Here is an 18,701-nt window from a genome sequence, read left to right on the forward strand (position 1 = left end):
TCAGGAGGAGGAGAAGCACAACCTGTCATTGTGATCCCTGGGCGTGGGTGCTTATGCTGCATGGACCACACACACACACACACACACACACACACACACACACACACACACACACACTCACACACACACACACACACACACACACACACACACACTCACACACACACACACACACACTCACACACACACTCACACTGGTTTTGTCCTCTCTCTAAGGACGGTTAAAGAGCAGCAAGGGGGAAAAGATTGACAAGCCAATTTTTGAATTGGCTAGCCTCCCTTATCCTTCTGGGGAAAAAAAAAGAAGTGAAAAGAAAAAAGCTTCCAGGCAAACATTGGGGTGTGCAGTTAAAACAGGCTTTTATGACTGATGCTGGCCCAGGCTTGTGGTCTGGGGTGGAGGCTGCTCATGGCTTGTGGAAGGGAAGAGCCTCATCTAAAGGGGCTAATGTGGTTCCTCCCTGCTTCTCCAAGGGAACCTATCATATTGGGGAACTGCCTCTTCTTCTGTGACCTAGACTAGAGCTGGGGAGGTCCCTGTGCCTCCTCTCTTTCTCCAAGTATGGAGGCTGCGATATATTCTCTTCTTGTAGCAGAACCCTAGGAAACCTTATGCAGTGCTAGTTCTGGTACCCAAGAGGAGTCAGTTAAGCAGGTCCAGACCTCACCTTCTTACTCTTGTCATTTGATGACCAAAGATTGCTCTGACCCTGGATGGCAAAAGTAGGAAGCCAGGGGATTTGATACTTAGGTTCGCAGGACTCAGACCCTGGGTCTGCAGCTCCCGGGTCTGTGATCCCGGCCTTCTCATTTGTACCATCTAGAGCGGTTCAGATGGGCAAACAAGCAGCATTGCAGTTACCATGAGCACCGTGGGAAGGGGAGCACGGTGGGAAGGGGCGTTGGCAGCTCCTGCTTCTGCTTGCCTTCCGTGAGATGCCGAAGATTCCATTAGCAGCAAGGCCTGGGGCGGCCCAGCTCTGCCTGATGGCATTTTAAAAGTTTAATGCAAACCTCAGGGCCAACCTGGTGCCTCACCCAGCTCTTGGAGACCTGAGCACTCCTGAGCCAGCAGCCAGGACCCTGGGAGGGTTAACGCGGGGCTCTGGGGCACCACCCCGTCCCCCGCTGTTTTCTGGTGATGGCATGCCTAGTCAGCTGTTGGGAAGGAAGCGGATCCCTAGCCTGCACTGTGACAGGAAGGGGTTCCTTTGCCGTCTTCCCCGAGCTCCTGCCGGGCTGTGTTCCTGGAACCCCACACGCTCCTGCCCCTGTCCTCCGGCAGCCTCCGTCTGCAGTCCCTCCTGGGGTTGATGATGCCTTGTACAAACCTCCCGGTTCTTCTGGCCTGACGGGATGGTGAGGCTGCTTGGGGAGGGGCTCCCTTGCCTTCTTCCTTGGCAACTGTGTGGTGGTACCTGTGTGTTTGTGGAGGGCCAGAGCGTCTTATTAAATTGACAGAACTAAATCTGCAAAATAATTGAATTTCTCTCTCCTTCCTTTGCTTGCTGGTAGTCATCGTGCAGACACCAAGCACCATCTTTCCAGTGCTGTGCCACTGTCTAGCAAGTTCCTAGAGTCCTTGGTGGGATGAAGAGTTTCTGCCAGATTCCAGACAGGACCCACAGGTTTGGGGGTGTTGGGAAGGTTGGCCTCTGCTTATGGGTGAGCTTGTCCTGTCCTTGGAGATACCCTTGGAGTGGTTTTGTGCCTGCCAGATGTCTTGTGCCTTTGCTTCCCAGAGGTGTGGTTCTAAGACCTGGGTAGACCTAGAGTGCTGTGTGGCTGAGATCTATGTTCTCATTTGAACCCTTCCTGGGAAGTGAATCCCTTCTGCTTGGAAACTGAACTCTGGTGAGACACTGCCTGGCCCCTATGTGCAAGTGTATCTGGATGTGGCTCTAGAACCGTCACCTCTGTCCCCAATATCCCCCCTCATCATTTTGCATTCCACATCTGTCTGTTGGCTGTGGTGCTTTCAAGGGACTGTTAGGACCCTAGCCTCCCTTGGGGAACTGTCTACAAAGACCTCACCCATCTCCTATTCTGGAGATGTCTGGGAACTCCCAGGAGCCTCTGCTGTGTGGGGCAAGGGAACCAAAGGTGAGAATAGCAGTAGGAATTGTACTTGGCTTTGGGATGTTTTCATGGGTTTCCCAAAGTAGGGTCCATCCTGAAGGTGGTTATCAAGAGACCGTTTTCTCAGTGCAGACGCTGTGAGGATGGACAGGGGTAAGCAAAGGCCGATACTGCCAATTTACTACTTGACTCTAGAAATTTCCATAAGCAAACGAATATAGCAGAGCTCACCTTGGAGAGGAGCCCTGCTGGGCAAGGAGGGAAACAGGGAAATCGAGTTACAGAGGTTGCAGAGCACAGCTGGACACCACTCCATAGGGTTAGTGTAGAGAGCTGTGAGGAGGCCTTGGTGCTCTGTCAGACTCTGTCCTACCCACCGGTCCGCCTTTGGCCCACTTAGGGGCGGCTCCCTCACCTGGCTGCAGCTCCAGGGTCAGCCCTGGCCAGTCTTACTTTCACGGTCCTGGAGAGTAAGCCAAGCCTTTACTTGATTCCTTTCTCCTAAAGTTCAGCTTTGTTTTTGCCCCAGCCAAGGCTTCTAAGAAAGCAACCTAAAACCAGCTCCGGTCCAGTTCTTGCAGGCTGGGTGCGGCATCAGCCTTGCCAGCACAGGTGGCCTGAGGACAAGGGAGCAAATGAACCAGTTGTCCTCAGTCCCAGGGGACCAAGCCGGCCTCGTCACCTTCTGGGAGAATAATGGCCCCCTTTCTGTCTGAACTGGACTGGCCCAGGTCCTGGGCACCAGCCCCTGAGGGATGGACACAAATGCCTCACCTGCTCAGGTCAGAGCAAATCATAGACATCATCAGTCTACGCAGTAGCAGGCCCAAACTGCAGGCACGACAGATTCTGTCTCATTCTGTGCTCTGTAACATCCCCAGAGTCCACCCTGACCCCCGGCACACAACTGACACCCGAGACTGCAGGTCATAGGAAATGGCTGATGCTGGCAGGACATAGAATTTCAACTTGGCCCACAAGCTGGGGCCCACTCTGCTGGAAGGGGCTGGTCCCAGGAGCTTTACTTGGCCCTCTGATTCTTTGTACCTGGTTACTGATCAGCTTAGCCCTGGGTATTGGGACCCTACCGGAGCTGGGTCATACTGCAGCTTTGCTGGCTTCGTTCCCCCTGGCCAGGCTTCAGGAGAGCCTCTGGTTGGTTGGGGTTGCCTGTGGCAGAAGCTGTGGCTTTCTGAGAGGAAAGCTTCTCTATGGTGGGTGCTGTAGATCTGGAAATGGGGCATTTTGGTCTCTTATGTGCTGTGTGTCTCTGAGTAGCACAGTCCCTCTCTAGCCAGGCCCAACAGTCAGCCAGTGGCCTGTTCAGCCTAGAACCTACCTAGTCCTGCCCAAGATGGGCTAGTGAGGCCTACCTGTTAGATTTCTGCAAGAAAGCAGCCGCTAAGTAGGAAAGTGGAGGGTTTGTTCTGGATAAGGTACAGCCCAGAGGTGATCCTGCAAAGCCCTGGGTCTCCTGGCCTTGGAGAATAGCCCTTCAGCAGCCCTGAGCACTAGTTTATAGCCCCCAAGTCCCAGTGAGCCTCATGGCCATCCCGCGGGTCCTCATTACCTCCTTTAGGAGGCAAAGAAGATTAGGACAAAGGCTTGGAGGGCTTTGCAGGCTAGGCTTGCTGGCAGCCTCCACACCTGGATTTCCTCCCGTCCCTGTTCAGCGGCTTTTTGTCTGGAGCCCACAGTGTGTAAATAGGGAGGCGCCAGATGGCTCTTTTTTTGTTCTCTTGGTGCCTCGGAGGGTACACCGGGAATGAGGGACCATTAATGTTACCACCTCCTTCCAGCCTGTGTCACCTTGATAGTACTGCTGCTCAGTAGACATCACCATTGCCAGCCTTGACCCTGTCCAGCCTTGCAGGTAGAATATATGTGTGTATGTGTGTGTGTGTATATATATATATATATATATATATATATATATATATATATATATTTGGAAGCACAGTTAGTGACAGGCGAGGGAAACTGATGTAGGCTGTCTAATAGCTCTCCCTAAGGCCCTTGCAATTAAGCAAATGGTGTAAGTCTGGAAGGAGATGCCTATCCTTTGCACAAGCAGAGCATGGCTGCTCCTTCCTAGAAAAAGACCTCATAAAGAGCGTGGGAGACACCTCAGACAGGCCCCCATAGCTAGTCCTCATTTCCAAGAAGTGTTTCAGGGGGACCAAAAGAGCAGGCACCCTTCACCTCTGCAGGGGTCTGCCTGGCCACAGAGTTGCGCCTTTCTTAAAGAATCAGTCAGGGATAAGATGGGGGTGGGCTGGGGGCAGGGTTCTGGACCTACAGGGCCTGCTGTTGTGGAGCCTGTGGCCCATCAGGGTACCCAGGTACTTGGCTCTGAGGCCCTGAGGAGAAGTAGGGGAGATAGCTCTGGGGTTCTGCCCCTTCCCGGTCTCTGCCTCTTTAGGACCCTCTGGCGTCCTCTTTCCTGCTCCCCGCTCTCCTGGCTGTGCTTGAACCCCTTCCCCACCCTGGTGCTGCCATCCTTCCTCTCCCTAGCCGCCTTGCCCTGCCTCCTGCCCAGCCTCTGCTACCCAGGAAGAGTTAAGCTAGACGCTCTGCCAGCTCTGCAGACTGTTTGGAATAGTTTAAATGCTTTGACACTGGGTCTGTACAGGATGGCAGAGAGGCAGTTTACTGGGTAATTCATATGCAAAACTGCACTATAAATTTCCAAGCTGTCTCAGTTGCCGTGGCACCACGAAGCATTTCTCCACGTACAGTACAGTATTTCTGCCATCTTTGTTTGCATTGCAGTGAGTCATCAAAAGTCTGTCTTGCACCAACACCCGGAGCCGTGCATTCCTCTGGCACCAACGCGCCACTGTTTTTAAAGCTGGGGCTGGGAGCTGGCATTTACTTCAGCTCCCAAATCAAAGGCGGCTATTCATTCCCGAGAGCTGCCTGGATGTTCGTCTGCATCCGGCTGCTTCATTGAGATGCTGCGCGCTGCCCGGGAGAGCCGGCCTGGGTGCAGCTGAGCTGCGGCCGCCGAGCCCAGCGCCCAGCTCTCTGCCACCCCCACCCCTCCTGCAGGGCTCCTCACACCCTCCCCACCTCAGGGTTCCTTGCTGCATTCCCCGAGCAGCTGGCGGGCCGGCGTGCGGGAGCCTGCTGCCAGGCTGAGCGGGCAGTGTCTGCCGCCGGCCACAGCCGCTAAAGGTAGGTCTTTCCTTTCCGGTTAGTGCCTGCGGGCCAGCCCAGCAACTTCTCTGCAGCGGGGGCACTGCGGGACGCCCCGGCGCTGCGCCCACCTGCCCAACTCCTGGCGCAGGGTGGCTCCGCCCTCCTCTCCAGCCACCCGGCGCCTCTGCGGCCGCCCGCACTTTCCTCCAGCGGGACACAGCGGCCCTTTGTGCGGCTCTGCAGAGTTGGGCCAGGGCCTGCGCCTTCTCCGGCCACCCCCACCCGCCACCGGCAGAGTCCTGTGCTGATAAACAGTGGCAGCCTGCCCCCACCCCTGCCCCCTGGCGGGTTTAGTCCTGAGACCCTTCTAGTTACCTGGGCTGGGACCAAGCCAGCAGGGATTGGCCAGTTTTGGAAGTGGGGCGGAGGGAGGGCGCACAGGCGCGAGGCAGCCCTGCGACAAGCGCCAACTCCTTTTGCATCTCTGAGGGCGCTCAGGACCCGGGTCCGGGTTTGGGAGCTGCCAGGAAGCACAGAGTGCACCCATAGCCCTTCCACCCGGCAGAAAGAGGTCTGTCCCCAAGGGAAGAGTGGAAGAAGGAGCCCAGAGAGTTCTCCCGGCCTTAGTCCACCTTCCTAATGCTCCTCGTCCCTCCTTGTCTTGTCCGTCAGAGGAAGCTTGAAGCTGAGCAAGGGGTATGGGAGGGGGAGAGCTGCTCTGCAGTTCTCGGAGTGCCCTCCGCAGGCTGCTCTGCCCGCAACGAGAGAAAACAAACCTGAACTAAAGCCCTCCCTGCCCTGGGACGTCCTTCCCAGGGAAGGCTGCAGAGTGAGGGGCTTCTTGGCTCAGGGAACTTTTTCCCTCTAGAGAGGAGTCCCTGAGATCGCTCGTGGGCTCCGTCCTTATCCCTCTCACATCCCACCCAGTGGGTGACTTGTCTGTCCAGTTGACTCCTGTCTTGTTCTCTGGAGGCTTCAGGCCTCTGTCCAGTGTCCTCTGCAGAGATGGGGGAATGAAGCCCTGCCCTCAGGGGACTGTTGGGAGCAGTTCATGGGTGCTGTGGATGGGGTAGGTGACAGAGGTCTTCTTGCCTGTGTAGGGGCTCAGGATCATTGTGTTCTGCTTCCAAGCCAGGATCTGGATTCTGAGCACCCCACCCCCAAATACCTTCTTGGGGGGTGGGTGTTCTAGCTAGGGAGAGTGCCTGAGCAGGGCTCTATCCTTTGCCTTGTCAGAGAGCAAATTGGGAGCTGGGGTTACTAGATGGGGTGGGGACATCTGGCAGTTAATTAACCACAGTGTGTTCCCCCCAACAGATGTGCCTCATCCAGTCTGTCCCACGCTAAGTCTGAAGCCCACCCACCACGGCACCCGCCATGTCTCAGATGCTGCACATCGAGATCCCCAACTTCGGGAACACAGTGCTTGGCTGTCTGAATGAGCAGCGCCTGCTGGGCCTCTACTGTGATGTGTCCATTGTGGTCAAGGGCCAGGCCTTCAAGGCCCACCGTGCAGTCCTGGCCGCCAGCAGCCTCTATTTCCGAGACCTCTTCAGCGGTAATAGCAAGAGTGCATTCGAGCTGCCGGGCACTGTGCCGCCTGCCTGCTTCCAGCAGATTCTGTCCTTCTGCTACACAGGCAAGCTCACCATGGCGGCCAGCGAGCAGCTCGTGGTCATGTACACAGCAGGCTTCCTGCAGATCCAGCACATCGTTGAGCGGGGCACAGACCTCATGTTCAAGGTGAGCTCACCCCACTGTGACTCGCAGACCGCCATGATCGAGGATGCCAGCTCAGAGCCCCAGAGTCCGTGCAACCAGCTGCAACCGGCCACTGCTGCCTATGTCGCATCCCCTTCTGTGCCCATCCCACTTCTGACCCGGGTAAAGCATGAAGCTATGGAGATGCCACCTGCCACTGGCCCGGGCCTGGCTTCTAAGCGCCCCCTGGAGACGGGCCCTCGAGATGGTGTGGCAGTAGCTACAGGTACTGCAGGGACACCTGGCACAGCCCCTCTGAAGCTGCCTCGAGTCTCCTACTACGGAGTGCCGAGCCTGGCCACTCTCATCCCCAGCATCCAGCAGGTACCCTATCCCCAGGGGGAGCGGACCAGTCCTGGGGCCAGCAGCCTGCCCACCACTGACAGCCCCACCTCCTACCACAACGAGGAGGATGAGGAAGATGACGAGGCCTATGATACCATGGTGGAGGAGCAGTATGGCCAGATGTACATTAAGGCCACAGGAAACTATGCAGGTAACACGTGGCAGGGCCTGGCACTATGCCATCCCTGCAAACAGCCTACAGAGGGCATGTTGTATAGAGGGCCTGTATGACGATTGCAGCCTGGTGTAGAAGGTCACTATGCTGCAGGCAGAGTGTGTAGGCCGGAAAAGTTAGGCAGCGGCTCGGACCCTTTGCATTAGATGATAGACACTGGTCTGCCAGTTGTAGCGTAGTGTGCAGAGTTATGAAAGAGCTGAAGGCCTCTGGCCCAGGAGTCCCCTTAGGTTTAATGAGTCCTACACTCTTGTATAAGCACTTCAGAATGGGGCTCTGGCCCTCCTGGGTCTGTGTAGATAGCTTCTGTTTCCTTTTCATGGGGAGGACTGGTAGCTGGTTTTCTCCTGATAGCAAGATACATGCTAGCCACTGAATTGGTCAGGGTAGGCAGGCCCACTGCAGGGAACCCACCAATGTGCAGGAAATCCACCAATCTGTGGGGTCTTCCACCTCTCTGACCGTCGGTTAGGAGGCCAGGGAAGGACCAAAGACCCTTTGTTCCCCGGACCCCAAGGCTTGGAGGTTTCTGTAGTGCAGGGGCTGTTACTCCTTTAGATGCTGTATTGATGGCTGGACACAACTCTGCAGTGGGGTCTAGGCAGAATCTGTGTGGGCTGAGGGCAGGGGATGCTCACTGGGATTCCATGGAGCCAGTAAGGATCCAATCTCTACTTATCCCTCAGGATCATCCTTGCACAGCCCCTGCCTCTCTAGGGTGACCTTGGCTATGGATTGTTGGGAGAGTGGAACAGAGCACAGTGTATCCGGTATCCTATGTGTTGAACCTGCTGTTTGACGCTTGGCCAGACAGACTCCTTAACCTTGCACAGGCACAGCCCAGGTGCTTCAACAGGTTTTCTGAGGAGCCAGTTGGACAGTGGCCTTGGAAGGTTTTGCAGAGCTGGCAAGTGTAGGGTGGGAAAGGAGGCTGGGCAGCTCTCAGCCACCCTTCGTCAGCCCACTCGAACTCTTCAGCTCTCTTAGTTCACAGAGAGTTCCCAGTTTTAAGGGCTGTGGGGCAGGGACCTCACCCAGGCTGTTTTGTGGGGCCTTGGGTGTCAGGAGGGAATCACGCATGACCCATTTTGTGGTAATGGGGTGTACTGGAAGACAGACAGGCTGTGGAGTTGGCCCTGCTCCGTCGGCCCCTGTGCACGGTCTAGGTTTCCTTGTGTCTTTTTCTCTTTAGCAGGCCCGTAAGTGGGGCAGAGAAGGGGGTGTGTAATTTCTTGGTTAAAATCTAGGTTATTGGTGGTGACGTTGCTACCCTGGACGTGCTTGGGAAGGGAGCCATGGGATGAGCAGGTAGGGAAGGCCTGACCCTGATCATGGAGCTGCAGGCTCCCTGGGTCTGGCTTTGTCTGGGGATAGCCTCATGTCCACACCTGGGGCTGGTTGCCCATTGCTCCTTGTTTAGGTAAGATGCCTGAATCTGAGCTGCTGGACTCTAGACTGTTCTCAGGTGCTCCTACAAAGAGTCTTTATGACTTCAGTTTCCCAAGAGAGGGGCTGGCCAGTGCTACTCCGGGACCCGCAGTCTGCTGTCCACTGTGTGCCCTATACTGTAATGGTGCTGTCCACTGTGTGCCCTGTGTGTAAAATGGCTGCTGGGACCCCCTTGCCGCCCTGTTCTTTAGGACCTGTTCCCAGTGTGCCTTGCTGTACTGCTCAAAACAGTACCCTCTCTAAAACCAGGCATGATGATCCACCCTGTAATTCTAGTGCTAGGAGGTGGAGGCAGGAGGTTCAGAACTTCAAGGTTATTGGCTGCGTAGGGAGTTTGAGGCCAGCCTGGGACACATTAGAACCCTGTCTTAACTTCCTCCCTAAATAATGCGGCACCCTCGTAACCCAGCCCTGCTGTGCCTTGAGCCATTTTTGTCCCCTCCCTCTGACTCCTGCTCTGATCTTAGTTGTCGGCCATTGCTGTAAGAAGTGAGGCCACTGAGAAGCTCTGTGGCAGGACAGCTCCACCCTCTGAGGCTTACTGTCTCAGTTCACACAGCAGGATACCCATCTCTGCTTCCTGCCCACCCCACTTATCTCAACCTACACAGGGCGGCCCTTCTAGCGCCCAAGACTTCTGTAGCAGGACAGCGGGTACAGGAACCTGCTCCCGGCCCTGCTGTGCTGGCAGTGGGCACTTGGGACATTCGTGCTGTCACAGAGGGAGAACAAGAGAGGACAGGCAGAAGATGTCCAATGTCACTCCTCTGGGGCTGCTGGTAAGCCCTCTCCAGAAGTAAAGCACACACACGTGTACACTCTGGAGCTCCCCATGCTAGAGAGATTGTCAGCTGTCTGCCTCAGTGTGTCAGTGGCCAGCGCTTCAAGAGCAGGAGACTGATGCACCAGTCCTGGATCCCACATAGCCAAGGATACAGACAGAGCCACAGCCCAAGCCGCTTCCCTCCTCCTCCCTCCCCCGACCCTATCCTTCGCTGGCACAGGAAGCTTATCCGAGCTCTCAGGGCTCCAGGCTGGGTCGTATTGTCTACACACAGACAGTGAGCCCCAGAGCGAGGGGCTGCCTTAGTCACAGCAGCAGGCCCAGTGGGGCAGTGTGGGATCAGGTTCTACTCCCAAGGCCTTCTGTTCAGGGCTTCCAGGGGGCAGATCTGACTCCCCCGACTCCTTTAGAGGTAGGCATGCTGCTGCTTCACTTTCTGGGGACCACAAGTAGTTACTGAGCTGTGGTGGGGTCAAGGTCATGCAGACCTAAGGAGAGTGATAGGGCAGGATGAGGGTTAGGGTAGCTAGACGAGAGAGCATGGCAGTGACTAGGACCAGCAGGCCTCCTTGTCCTGTCTCATGGGAATTCCTGACCCAGGCCACCGAGCTGCCCATGCTCTGCCTTCGCCTAACCCTTCAGTAGGCGTTGGTGGCAAGGCCAGCTCCTCTCTGCCCTGGAAAATGCTTAGTTGTTGCTGCCAGCCGCTGCTCTCTAGAAGTCTGAGACAAAGCCCCGCCTGGTGTGTTTATGCCATCTCCCTTCAGAGGGCACCCACTCCTGGGTTCTGCCCATTCTCCTGACTCTGTTCTTTGAGACAGGCGAATTGGTATCCATCTCTGAGGGCCGCCATGTGAGGGCGCCTAAGTTGAGGGGAAGTTGGGGCTGCTCACAGAGCCCTCACCCACCATCTCCACTGTGCCCACTCCTTGACATGGGTGGACAAAATTGGGAGTTGTCTCAGCACACAGTGGCATGATTATCCTGACTCTGCCCACTGAAAGAGACCCACAAGGTGGTGCTTGGTGTTTGAAAGGGGAGCAGTGGCAGATTGCTACCATAGACCTGTGTGGAACACAGTGAGACCCATGTGGTCATTTGGGGCTTCAACCATCCCGTACCTGAGGCTGCCTGGGCCTGCACAGAGCCAGTGTGGTGAGGAGGACTCCTGTCTGGGTAGTCTTGCTTACTGTCTCCCAGTTTTCCTAGCATGATACAGTTTACGGAAAGACTCTCCTGTACGACTAGCTGGCATAGTTCCTCTTAGAGAGTGTCCTGGCCACAGCTCCCCAAGAGAAGGGAGAGGGGCTGGATTAGGGTATTAAGACTGCAGACGCCCCACTGATCACTCTTGGCCTGGACAGGGACATGTAGTCCGAGCCCAGCTTGGTCCATTGAGGGACCCAACAGGGATGCTTTTATCCTTGGTTTGGGCAGGGTGGAGACAAAGAAGAAAAATCAGTGTAGGTAGGGGCGCTGCTGGTTGCTGCAGGAGGCTCTCCTTCCCCTTTAAAGGGCAATCAATACCTTACAGCTGGGGCTAAGTGAAGGCAGTGCTGGCCCAGCAAGATGGCTGCCCTGAGGTTCCTCGGACACCCACCTTGGTGGCCTCCTCGGTTGTCCTAGCCCTGGCTCTGGCAGGCTCTTCCCAACAGCTTCCTTGATTGAATCCTTGAACACTGAGCTTTCTGCTTTAGGCAGTTGTCTGGTTTTGTTGAGACAAGGTCTCACTATGTAGCCCTGGCTGGCCTGTGCCTCCGGCTTCAGCCTCCCAAGTATTGGGATTGTAGATATAAACTATCATGTCCACCACCTTAAGTCAGCTTTTTTTTTTCAAGATTTATCTTTATTTTTTTCTTAATAACTTATTTATTTATTTATTTTATGTACATTGGTGTTTTGCCTGCATGTATGTCTGTGTGAGGGTGTTGGATCCCCTGGAACTGGAGTTGCAGAAAGTTGTGAACTGCCATGTAGGTGCTGGGAATTGAACCTAGGTTCTCTGGATGATCAGTCAGTCCTCTTAACCACTGAGGCATTTTTTTTTTCTGAGACAGAGTTTCTCTGTGTAGCTTTGATGCCTTTCCTGGATCTTGCTTTGTAGACCAGGCTGTCCTCGAACTCACAGAGATCCACCTGCCTCTGCCTCCCGAGTGCTGGGATTAAAGGTGTGTGCCACCACCGCCCGGCTTAGCCTCTATTTTTATTTTATTTTATTTTTTTTTTAGGTTTTCCGAGACAGGGTTTCTCTGTGTAGCTTTGCGCCTTTCCTGGACCTCGCTCTGTAGGCCAGGCTGGCCTTGAACTCTCAGAGATCTGCCTGCCTCTGCCTCCCAAGTGCTGGGATTAAAGGCGTGTGTCACCACCGCCTGGCTCTATTTTTATTTTTTAAAATTATGTGTCTCTCTGTGTGGGTATGTGCACATTAGCACGAAGAAGCCAGAGGCATCCAGTCACCATGGAGCTGGAGTTACAGGCAGTTGTGAATGGCCTGAAGTGGGTGTTGGGAATTACACACTCTTAGCCTCTGAGCGTCTCTCCAGGCAGTTGAGCCAGTTTTGTGTGCGGCTTTCACACATGCATTTGAATTCAGTGGTGGCACACTGCTTCCCTGGAGCACAGCTCTGTCCCCTGGAATCTCGTCCCTCTGCCTGTGTCCCTGGGTGTACTCTTGGCTGTCCTGATAAGTTGTTATTCTCCATGTGGGTGGTCTGGGCTGGGCTGGGCTCTCATCAGTGTGGTGCCAGTGTTTGCCTTGTGTCCCTGTTGCTCTTTCCGCCTTCTTTTTGATGTTTAGATTTATTTTGTGTGTATGAGTGTTTTGCTTGTGTGTATGTATGCATACCAGTGCATGCCTGGTCCCCACAGAAATCAGAAGAGGGTATTGGATGCCCTAGAAGTAGAGTTAAGGATGGTTGTGAGCCACCATGTGGGTGCTGGGTGTTGAACCTGGGTCTTCTGCAAGAGCAGCCAGTGCTCTTAACCAAGGAACCATTTCTCCAGCCCTTTATCAGGGCCTTTTTTTTCCCTTTTTTTTAAAGGGTGTTTTAGAGTTTCTGCTCTAATTTGCAAATGAATTCTTTGTCAAATATATGTATAAAAAGGTTTTGTGTAGCCCAGTGTGTCTTTATTATGATGTATATTAGAGAGACCAGAGGTGTAAAGTTTTTTTGGAGACTAGTGTTTATTTATTTATTTTTGAGACAGGATCTCTTCAAACTCACAGAGTTCTGCCTGCCTCTGCTCTCTGAGTGCTTGGATTAAAAGTGTAAGCTATTATGTCCAATAAGATCAGTTTATTCATATTTTTATGGCCAACTGAAGATTTTATTTAGTGTTTTGAGACAAGGTCTTACAATATACATCCCTGACTGGCTTGGAACTCACTCACCATGAAGATGAGGTTGGCCTTGAACCCACAGAGATCTGCCTGCCTCTGCTTCCTGGGTCCTGGGACTAACGATGTGCACCATCAGGCCCCTCAGATTTTATTTTGTTTGATTTGATGTGATTTTTTGAGATGGTCTCTAAGTGTATCCAAGGCTGGCCTTGGGTTTGCTGCGGTCTTGGTTCAGCTTCTCACACGCTAGGATTTTAAGCCTGAGTCTGGCTTGTTAAGATTTTGTCTGCCTAGCCCAGAGCTTGGTATGTATTTACTCTGCACATTCAGATCCCTGGTTCCCTTTTGTGTGAGATGTAAGGTAAGCAGAGAGTTTGTTTTTTTCCATATGGATGTTTGGAATTGTACTGAATTCACACCTTTGAGAGGGCTCGTCCTGGAGTTCTGTTTCTGCCAAATTCCCCGCTGGAGAGTAACCGTAATTTTAAGTAAGTCCCCACGTCGGGTGTAAAGCCCTTTGTGTTTTCCTATTTTTCCAAAATAGTTTCAAAACTGTTTTGCTATCCTAGCCTTTACTGGTGTCTGCAGGGCTCAGCTGTAGGGCAGAATGGGCAGGACCCCACTCTGTGACAGGGAGCTTCTGATCCCATTGCCTCCTGCACCCTGTGGCTCCTCCCCACTGTGGCTTCTGGTTCCCAGTCAGTTCAGACACATAGCAGTTTTGCTGAGGTAGAGCCTGTGGGTCGTGGCCATCACTCCTGAAATGATTGCAGCTCAGTGGTTTTGGGTCATTCCCAATCGTGCAGCCATCACCGCAAACAATTTTAGAAGATGGTTCTCCTTAGAAAACTCTATACCATCTAACAGTCACCTTATTTTATTTCAGACCCAAAGCCTTCTAGTGTCAAGACTTTAGTGACGCCAGCTTCCTACCTTTGACATCAAGAGTCGTTAGTACTAAAGGACAGAGAGATACTTCATTTTTTTTCTCGAGGATTCAGATTCCACTCTAAGGATGTACCGTGCTTTTCCTGAAGGTTGAGAATGAGTTCATGGATGTTTACTGTTAGTTCACAGAAGCTGTGAGCAGGAAGTGTATGCAGCAGCCCCAGGAGGCTGTGTTCTCCTGTGTTGGGCTACAGACCTGAAGTGTGGTTTAATTCGCGGCTTTTGTGAGTACCCTTCCAGTCTTTCTAGAAACAAAGCCAGTCTTGTATGTTGGCCTTGCACCTACCACCCTGTGCTCCAAGTCCCAGGCCGTCCAGAGGTTCTCCGGAATGTCACATACCCCTGCCAGCTGTGTTGGGACAGCATTTCGCTGCCTCTTTTCCAGCCTTAAGGATCTTTTCATTCTGGGTCTCCAGGCTAGATGGGGTGGTGAGAGTATACATAGGTCCTGAGGACAAAACCTTCACCTTTGCCCCCAGCAGGGTTAGCCGAGGGTACGTAAGGCGGCCTTGCCTCCTTCCCTGATGGAGTTTCCTCCGGTGATGATTTCTGTTAGTGGCTGTTCCCATGTTGACCCATCCTTGAGTTTTTGGCATTAACTGCCTTATTGTAACATGATACAGTGACTACACAGTCCTAAGGTTCGGTTTGCTAGCTTTTCTGGAGAAAGTTCACATGTGTTCACGAAAGCTGCTGATCTGTTTCTTTTGTGTGTGTGTGTGTGTGTGTGTGTGTGTGTGTGTGTGTGTGTGTAGTTTTGTCGGAGCTGTGGACCGAACCCAGGGCCTTGTGCTTGCTAGGCAAGTGCTCTACCACCGAGCTAAATCCCCAATCCCTCTTTTGTGTTTTTGTCTGTTTGTCTGTTTGATTGTCTGAGACAAGGTCTCTTAGCTCTCTACCTGACCTGCAACTCACTGTGTAGACCACGCTGGCCTCGTACTCACAAAGAGCTGGGACTTAAGTCATCTGTCGCCTGGCCTCACTCAGAAGCTGGGAGATGCTGGCCTTACACTTCTTTTCTCCGTTGTTTTTTAATTTCGTTTCTTTACTTATTTTTTATTCTTTGAGACAGGATCTCACATTGTAGCTCTGGCTGTCCTGGAACTCCCTATATAGACCAGGTTGACCTTGAACTCACAGAGCTCCCCTGCCTCTGCTTCCCAAGACTTTTTTTCTAAGATTTACTTATTTATTTATTCATTTATTTATATTTATTTCTTTTTTGAGACAGGGTTTCTCTGTGTAACAGCCCTGGCTGTCCTGGAACTCTCATTGTAGACCAACCAGGCTGGCCTCAAACTCACAGAGATCCATCTGCCTCTGCCTCCCAAATGCTGGGATTAAAGGTCTGCACCACCACTGCCCGGCAATTTACTTTATTTTCAAGTTGTATGTGTGATTGTGTGTACTTGAATGTACTTTGGTGGGTGGAGGTGTTATATCCCCTGGAGTTGGAGTTAGAGGTAGCTGTGATCCTGTAAGTGATGTGGGTGCTGGGAACTAGACTCAGGTATTCTAAAAGAGAAATAAGCACTCTTTTTTTTTAAAAAATATAATTTATTTATTTTTATTTTGTTTGCATTGGTGTTTTGCTGCATGTATATAGACTGTGTGTGGATGTCAGATCTTGAGTTACAGACAGTTGTGAGCTGCCATGTGGTTGCTGGGACTTGAACCCAGGTCCTCTGAGCCATCTCTCCAGCCCCCTCCTTTATTTTTTTGAGAGAGCTCATGTAAGTTTGATGGCCCTTCTTCCTGCTTACCGTGTGGGTAGGATTGTGTCACTGGTGAGCCCACTCGAGCCTGGCGTTTGTTGCTCTTAATTGTGGGAAGGCTTTAAATTCCCAATTTATTTTAATTGCCAGTGTATTACCAATTACAATTTCCTTTAATTACCAATATTACTTTGGATATAGAACCATTCAAATTTTTCCCCTTTCATCTTGTTCCTGTCATGCTAATTTGTGTATTTCATGGAATTTATCCATCTCCAAAGTCTAATTTGGTGTTAACACATCCACTCCAGCCTCCTTCCCGCTCTCATCTCTCCTCCCTCCTCCCTCTTCCCCTAGGAACGGAACCCAAGGCCTCACTCATCCTAAGCGCGCACTCCACCCCTGGACGACACACCTGTAGCTCCGGCTGTCTTAGTTACTAGCACACTGTTGGTTCGTCTCCCACTTTTAACTCCCCCGGTCGAAGCACACTTCTTGTAGATGGTGGATGGGCCGGGTGTACATTTTTAGTTAGTTCCGTCTGACACCGTGCCTTGTGTCGTGGAAGGTGTTGGGTTCAGCCCACCATCATGCTGTGGCTGCCTGCTCTTGTTTCTTCCAGTGCTCCCCGCCTGTCTCCCCGCTGGACATCCCCTGGCATTCCTTTCCTGTCCGCTGTTGGCTGTTGCTGCAGCTCTGAACTGGCACCTGTGTCTTGCCGCACACTCTGCCCTCCTGCCCAGCTCACCTCCTCCCTGCATCCTCCTGTTGGCCACTGTGGTCTCACAGCCTTTCCCTGCGCAGCAAGTCTCGAAATAGGTTATTATTTTCACTTTAAATGGCTGGTTATGATTTATCCTTCCTCTCTTTGGTAACTTACGGCATTTATATGAGTAAAAGCTACTCTCTGGAATAGAGTTCTCTGAGGCTCAGCAGATTGATACCAGGAGTCCTGGGAGCTGCTCCACAGCGGAGTCTCACGGTGGAGATGCAGGCCAATATCCCTTCTCATCCAGCTCTCTTGGCCCCTCAAAGGCATCTCTTTCCTTTCGTCTCTTGGCAACCACAGCCTGTTTTGTGTCACATAAGTGGGAACCCTAAGCATCCTGTACCTTTAGAGCGTTACATGGCTGAGGTTCAGTCAAGTGGGGTGTATTAGTGATTCAGCTTGTGCCCTTAGAGTCCTGTCTCTTTGAGGTTTGTCACATGGTGTATGTTAAAGGTTTGTTCTTTCTACGGCTAAGCAAGTCTCCTCACATTGCAGTGAGTCCTCAGTTCGTGTGTACACTGCCCCTTAAGTGACGTTAGGATTTTAGTGATTACGAGTCAGTCTGGGAGAGGTGAGTGGACATAGCTTTGTTTTTGCCTAGGTTCTCCTTCTCGTCCTCATCCTTGAGAAAGATTAGAGTTTCCATCTGGCATTCCTTTCTTTCTACTGGAGGATTGCTCTCAATGGCTCTCAGCCTTCAGCCAGTGATGAATTATAAGAAATTAGAAATTATCTCTAGATTACCTTGCATGGTGACCCCCACTTGTAATCCTTGGTAGGAGGATCTCTGTGCGTTTGAGGCCAGCCTGATCTATCTACATAGCGAGTTCCAGAATAGCCAGGGTATGTAGAGAGACCCTGTCTCAAATAAAATGAAAACCGTACCTCACTGAGGTGTGAATTTACACAATCTTTACATGTGTTTTCTGTGCAGTTTGTTGTAGCCCTTGTTTCAAAGGCTGCTTTTGCTGGAGGTGATATCCTAGGTTGGTCAAACATGGCTGTGTCTTGTACGGAAATGTGGTAGTTTGTATCCATTCTGCTTGCCTGGCTTTCTAGGGTACTTTCTGCATCTCCCCTGCACTCCAGTGACAGCTGTGGTGCTATATCACAGGCCCTGTTTGTTTATTAACTATTTAGCTCTTTTCCCTTCTCTAGACTGTGGGTAAGATAAGTTACTCCTACCCATGGATCTTCCTTTCTGCAGCTCCGTCTTGTCCTCTGGAATAGCTCTTTTGTTTATAGCGCTCCGGTCATGCTTAACCTAAGCAGTTAAACCTGTGTCTGCGAATGTCAGCATCTTGCCACTCCTGGCTCAGCTCTCATTGGTTGATTTTTCTCCTTTCTGTGATTCTCCACATCTTTTTTTTCCAGAGCTGAAGACCGAACCCAGGGCCTTGCGCCTGCTAGGCAAGCGCTCTACCACTGAGCTAAATCCCCAACCCTTCTCCACATCTTTTAATTTGTTTGTCTGTTTGTTTGTTTGAGACAGGGTTTCTCTGTGTAGCCCTGACTGTCCTGGAACTCACTCTGTAGACCAGGCTGGCCTCGAACTCACATAGATCCACCTACCTCTGCCTCCCAAGTGCTGGGATTAATAGAGGCATGCACCACTGCTGCTGGCTACATCTTTTAATTTTTAAGTAGATGCTAGACATTGTAGAGGTTGAACATCTGCAATATGCTGAGTCTCTTTAGTGGTGTTGCATTTTTAATAGTCAAACACAGTTTCAGACCTCCCTTTAAATATTCTGTCTGAATATTTAAATATTTTGCCCCATTTTTTTGTTTTTGTTGTTGAGATAGAGTTTTACTCCAGGTTGTCCTAGAACTCACTTATATAGCTTAGGCCTTCCAGCCTTTCAAGTGCTATGTAGTAGGCATGAGCCACTGTGCCCAGCTTGTTCACCATGTAGCCTTGACTGGCCTGGAACTTGCTTTGTAGACCAGGCTAGCCTCTAACTCACAGAGATCTGCCTGCCTTTACTGGGACGGAAGGCATGCACCACCATGCTTTGCTAACCTAGTGTCTTTTATCAGACGTTTCTTGTTTCTTGTTTGTTGATTGGTTGGTTGTTTTTTGATGGGGGTCTCTTGTAGCTCAGGCTGGCCTCAAACTTCCTATACAGGCAAGGATGCCCTTGAGCTCCTGTTCCCCCCACCCCTTCACCTCCTAAGTTCTTGGGATTTCAGGC

General features: G+C 52.0%; 1 protein-coding gene across 4 annotated transcripts in view; it reads left to right on the forward strand.

Moving 5' to 3' along the window:
• The window catches only part of Nacc2 (NACC family member 2), a 78,982-nt gene that overhangs the window by 35,366 nt on the left and 24,915 nt on the right, over positions 1-18,701 (forward strand). For 2 of the 4 annotated variants that reach the window (XM_052723319.1, XM_052723320.1), the window contains exon 2: positions 6,538-7,477. In XM_052723319.1, coding sequence (XP_052579279.1) covers positions 6,598-7,477 — 880 coding nt within the window. In that variant the 5' untranslated portion in view covers positions 6,538-6,597. Of the gene's footprint in view, positions 1-4,880; positions 5,257-5,766; positions 5,792-6,537; positions 7,478-18,701 lie in introns of those variants that run through there. The other 2 variants (XM_052723318.1, XM_052723321.1) reach the window with 2 other exon arrangements.

Source organism: Peromyscus californicus, unplaced genomic scaffold (genome assembly GCF_007827085.1).
Source record: "Peromyscus californicus insignis strain IS unplaced genomic scaffold, ASM782708v3 Scaffold_7__1_contigs__length_154581171, whole genome shotgun sequence".
In the NCBI taxonomy this organism is placed as follows: Eukaryota; Metazoa; Chordata; class Mammalia; order Rodentia; family Cricetidae; genus Peromyscus; species Peromyscus californicus.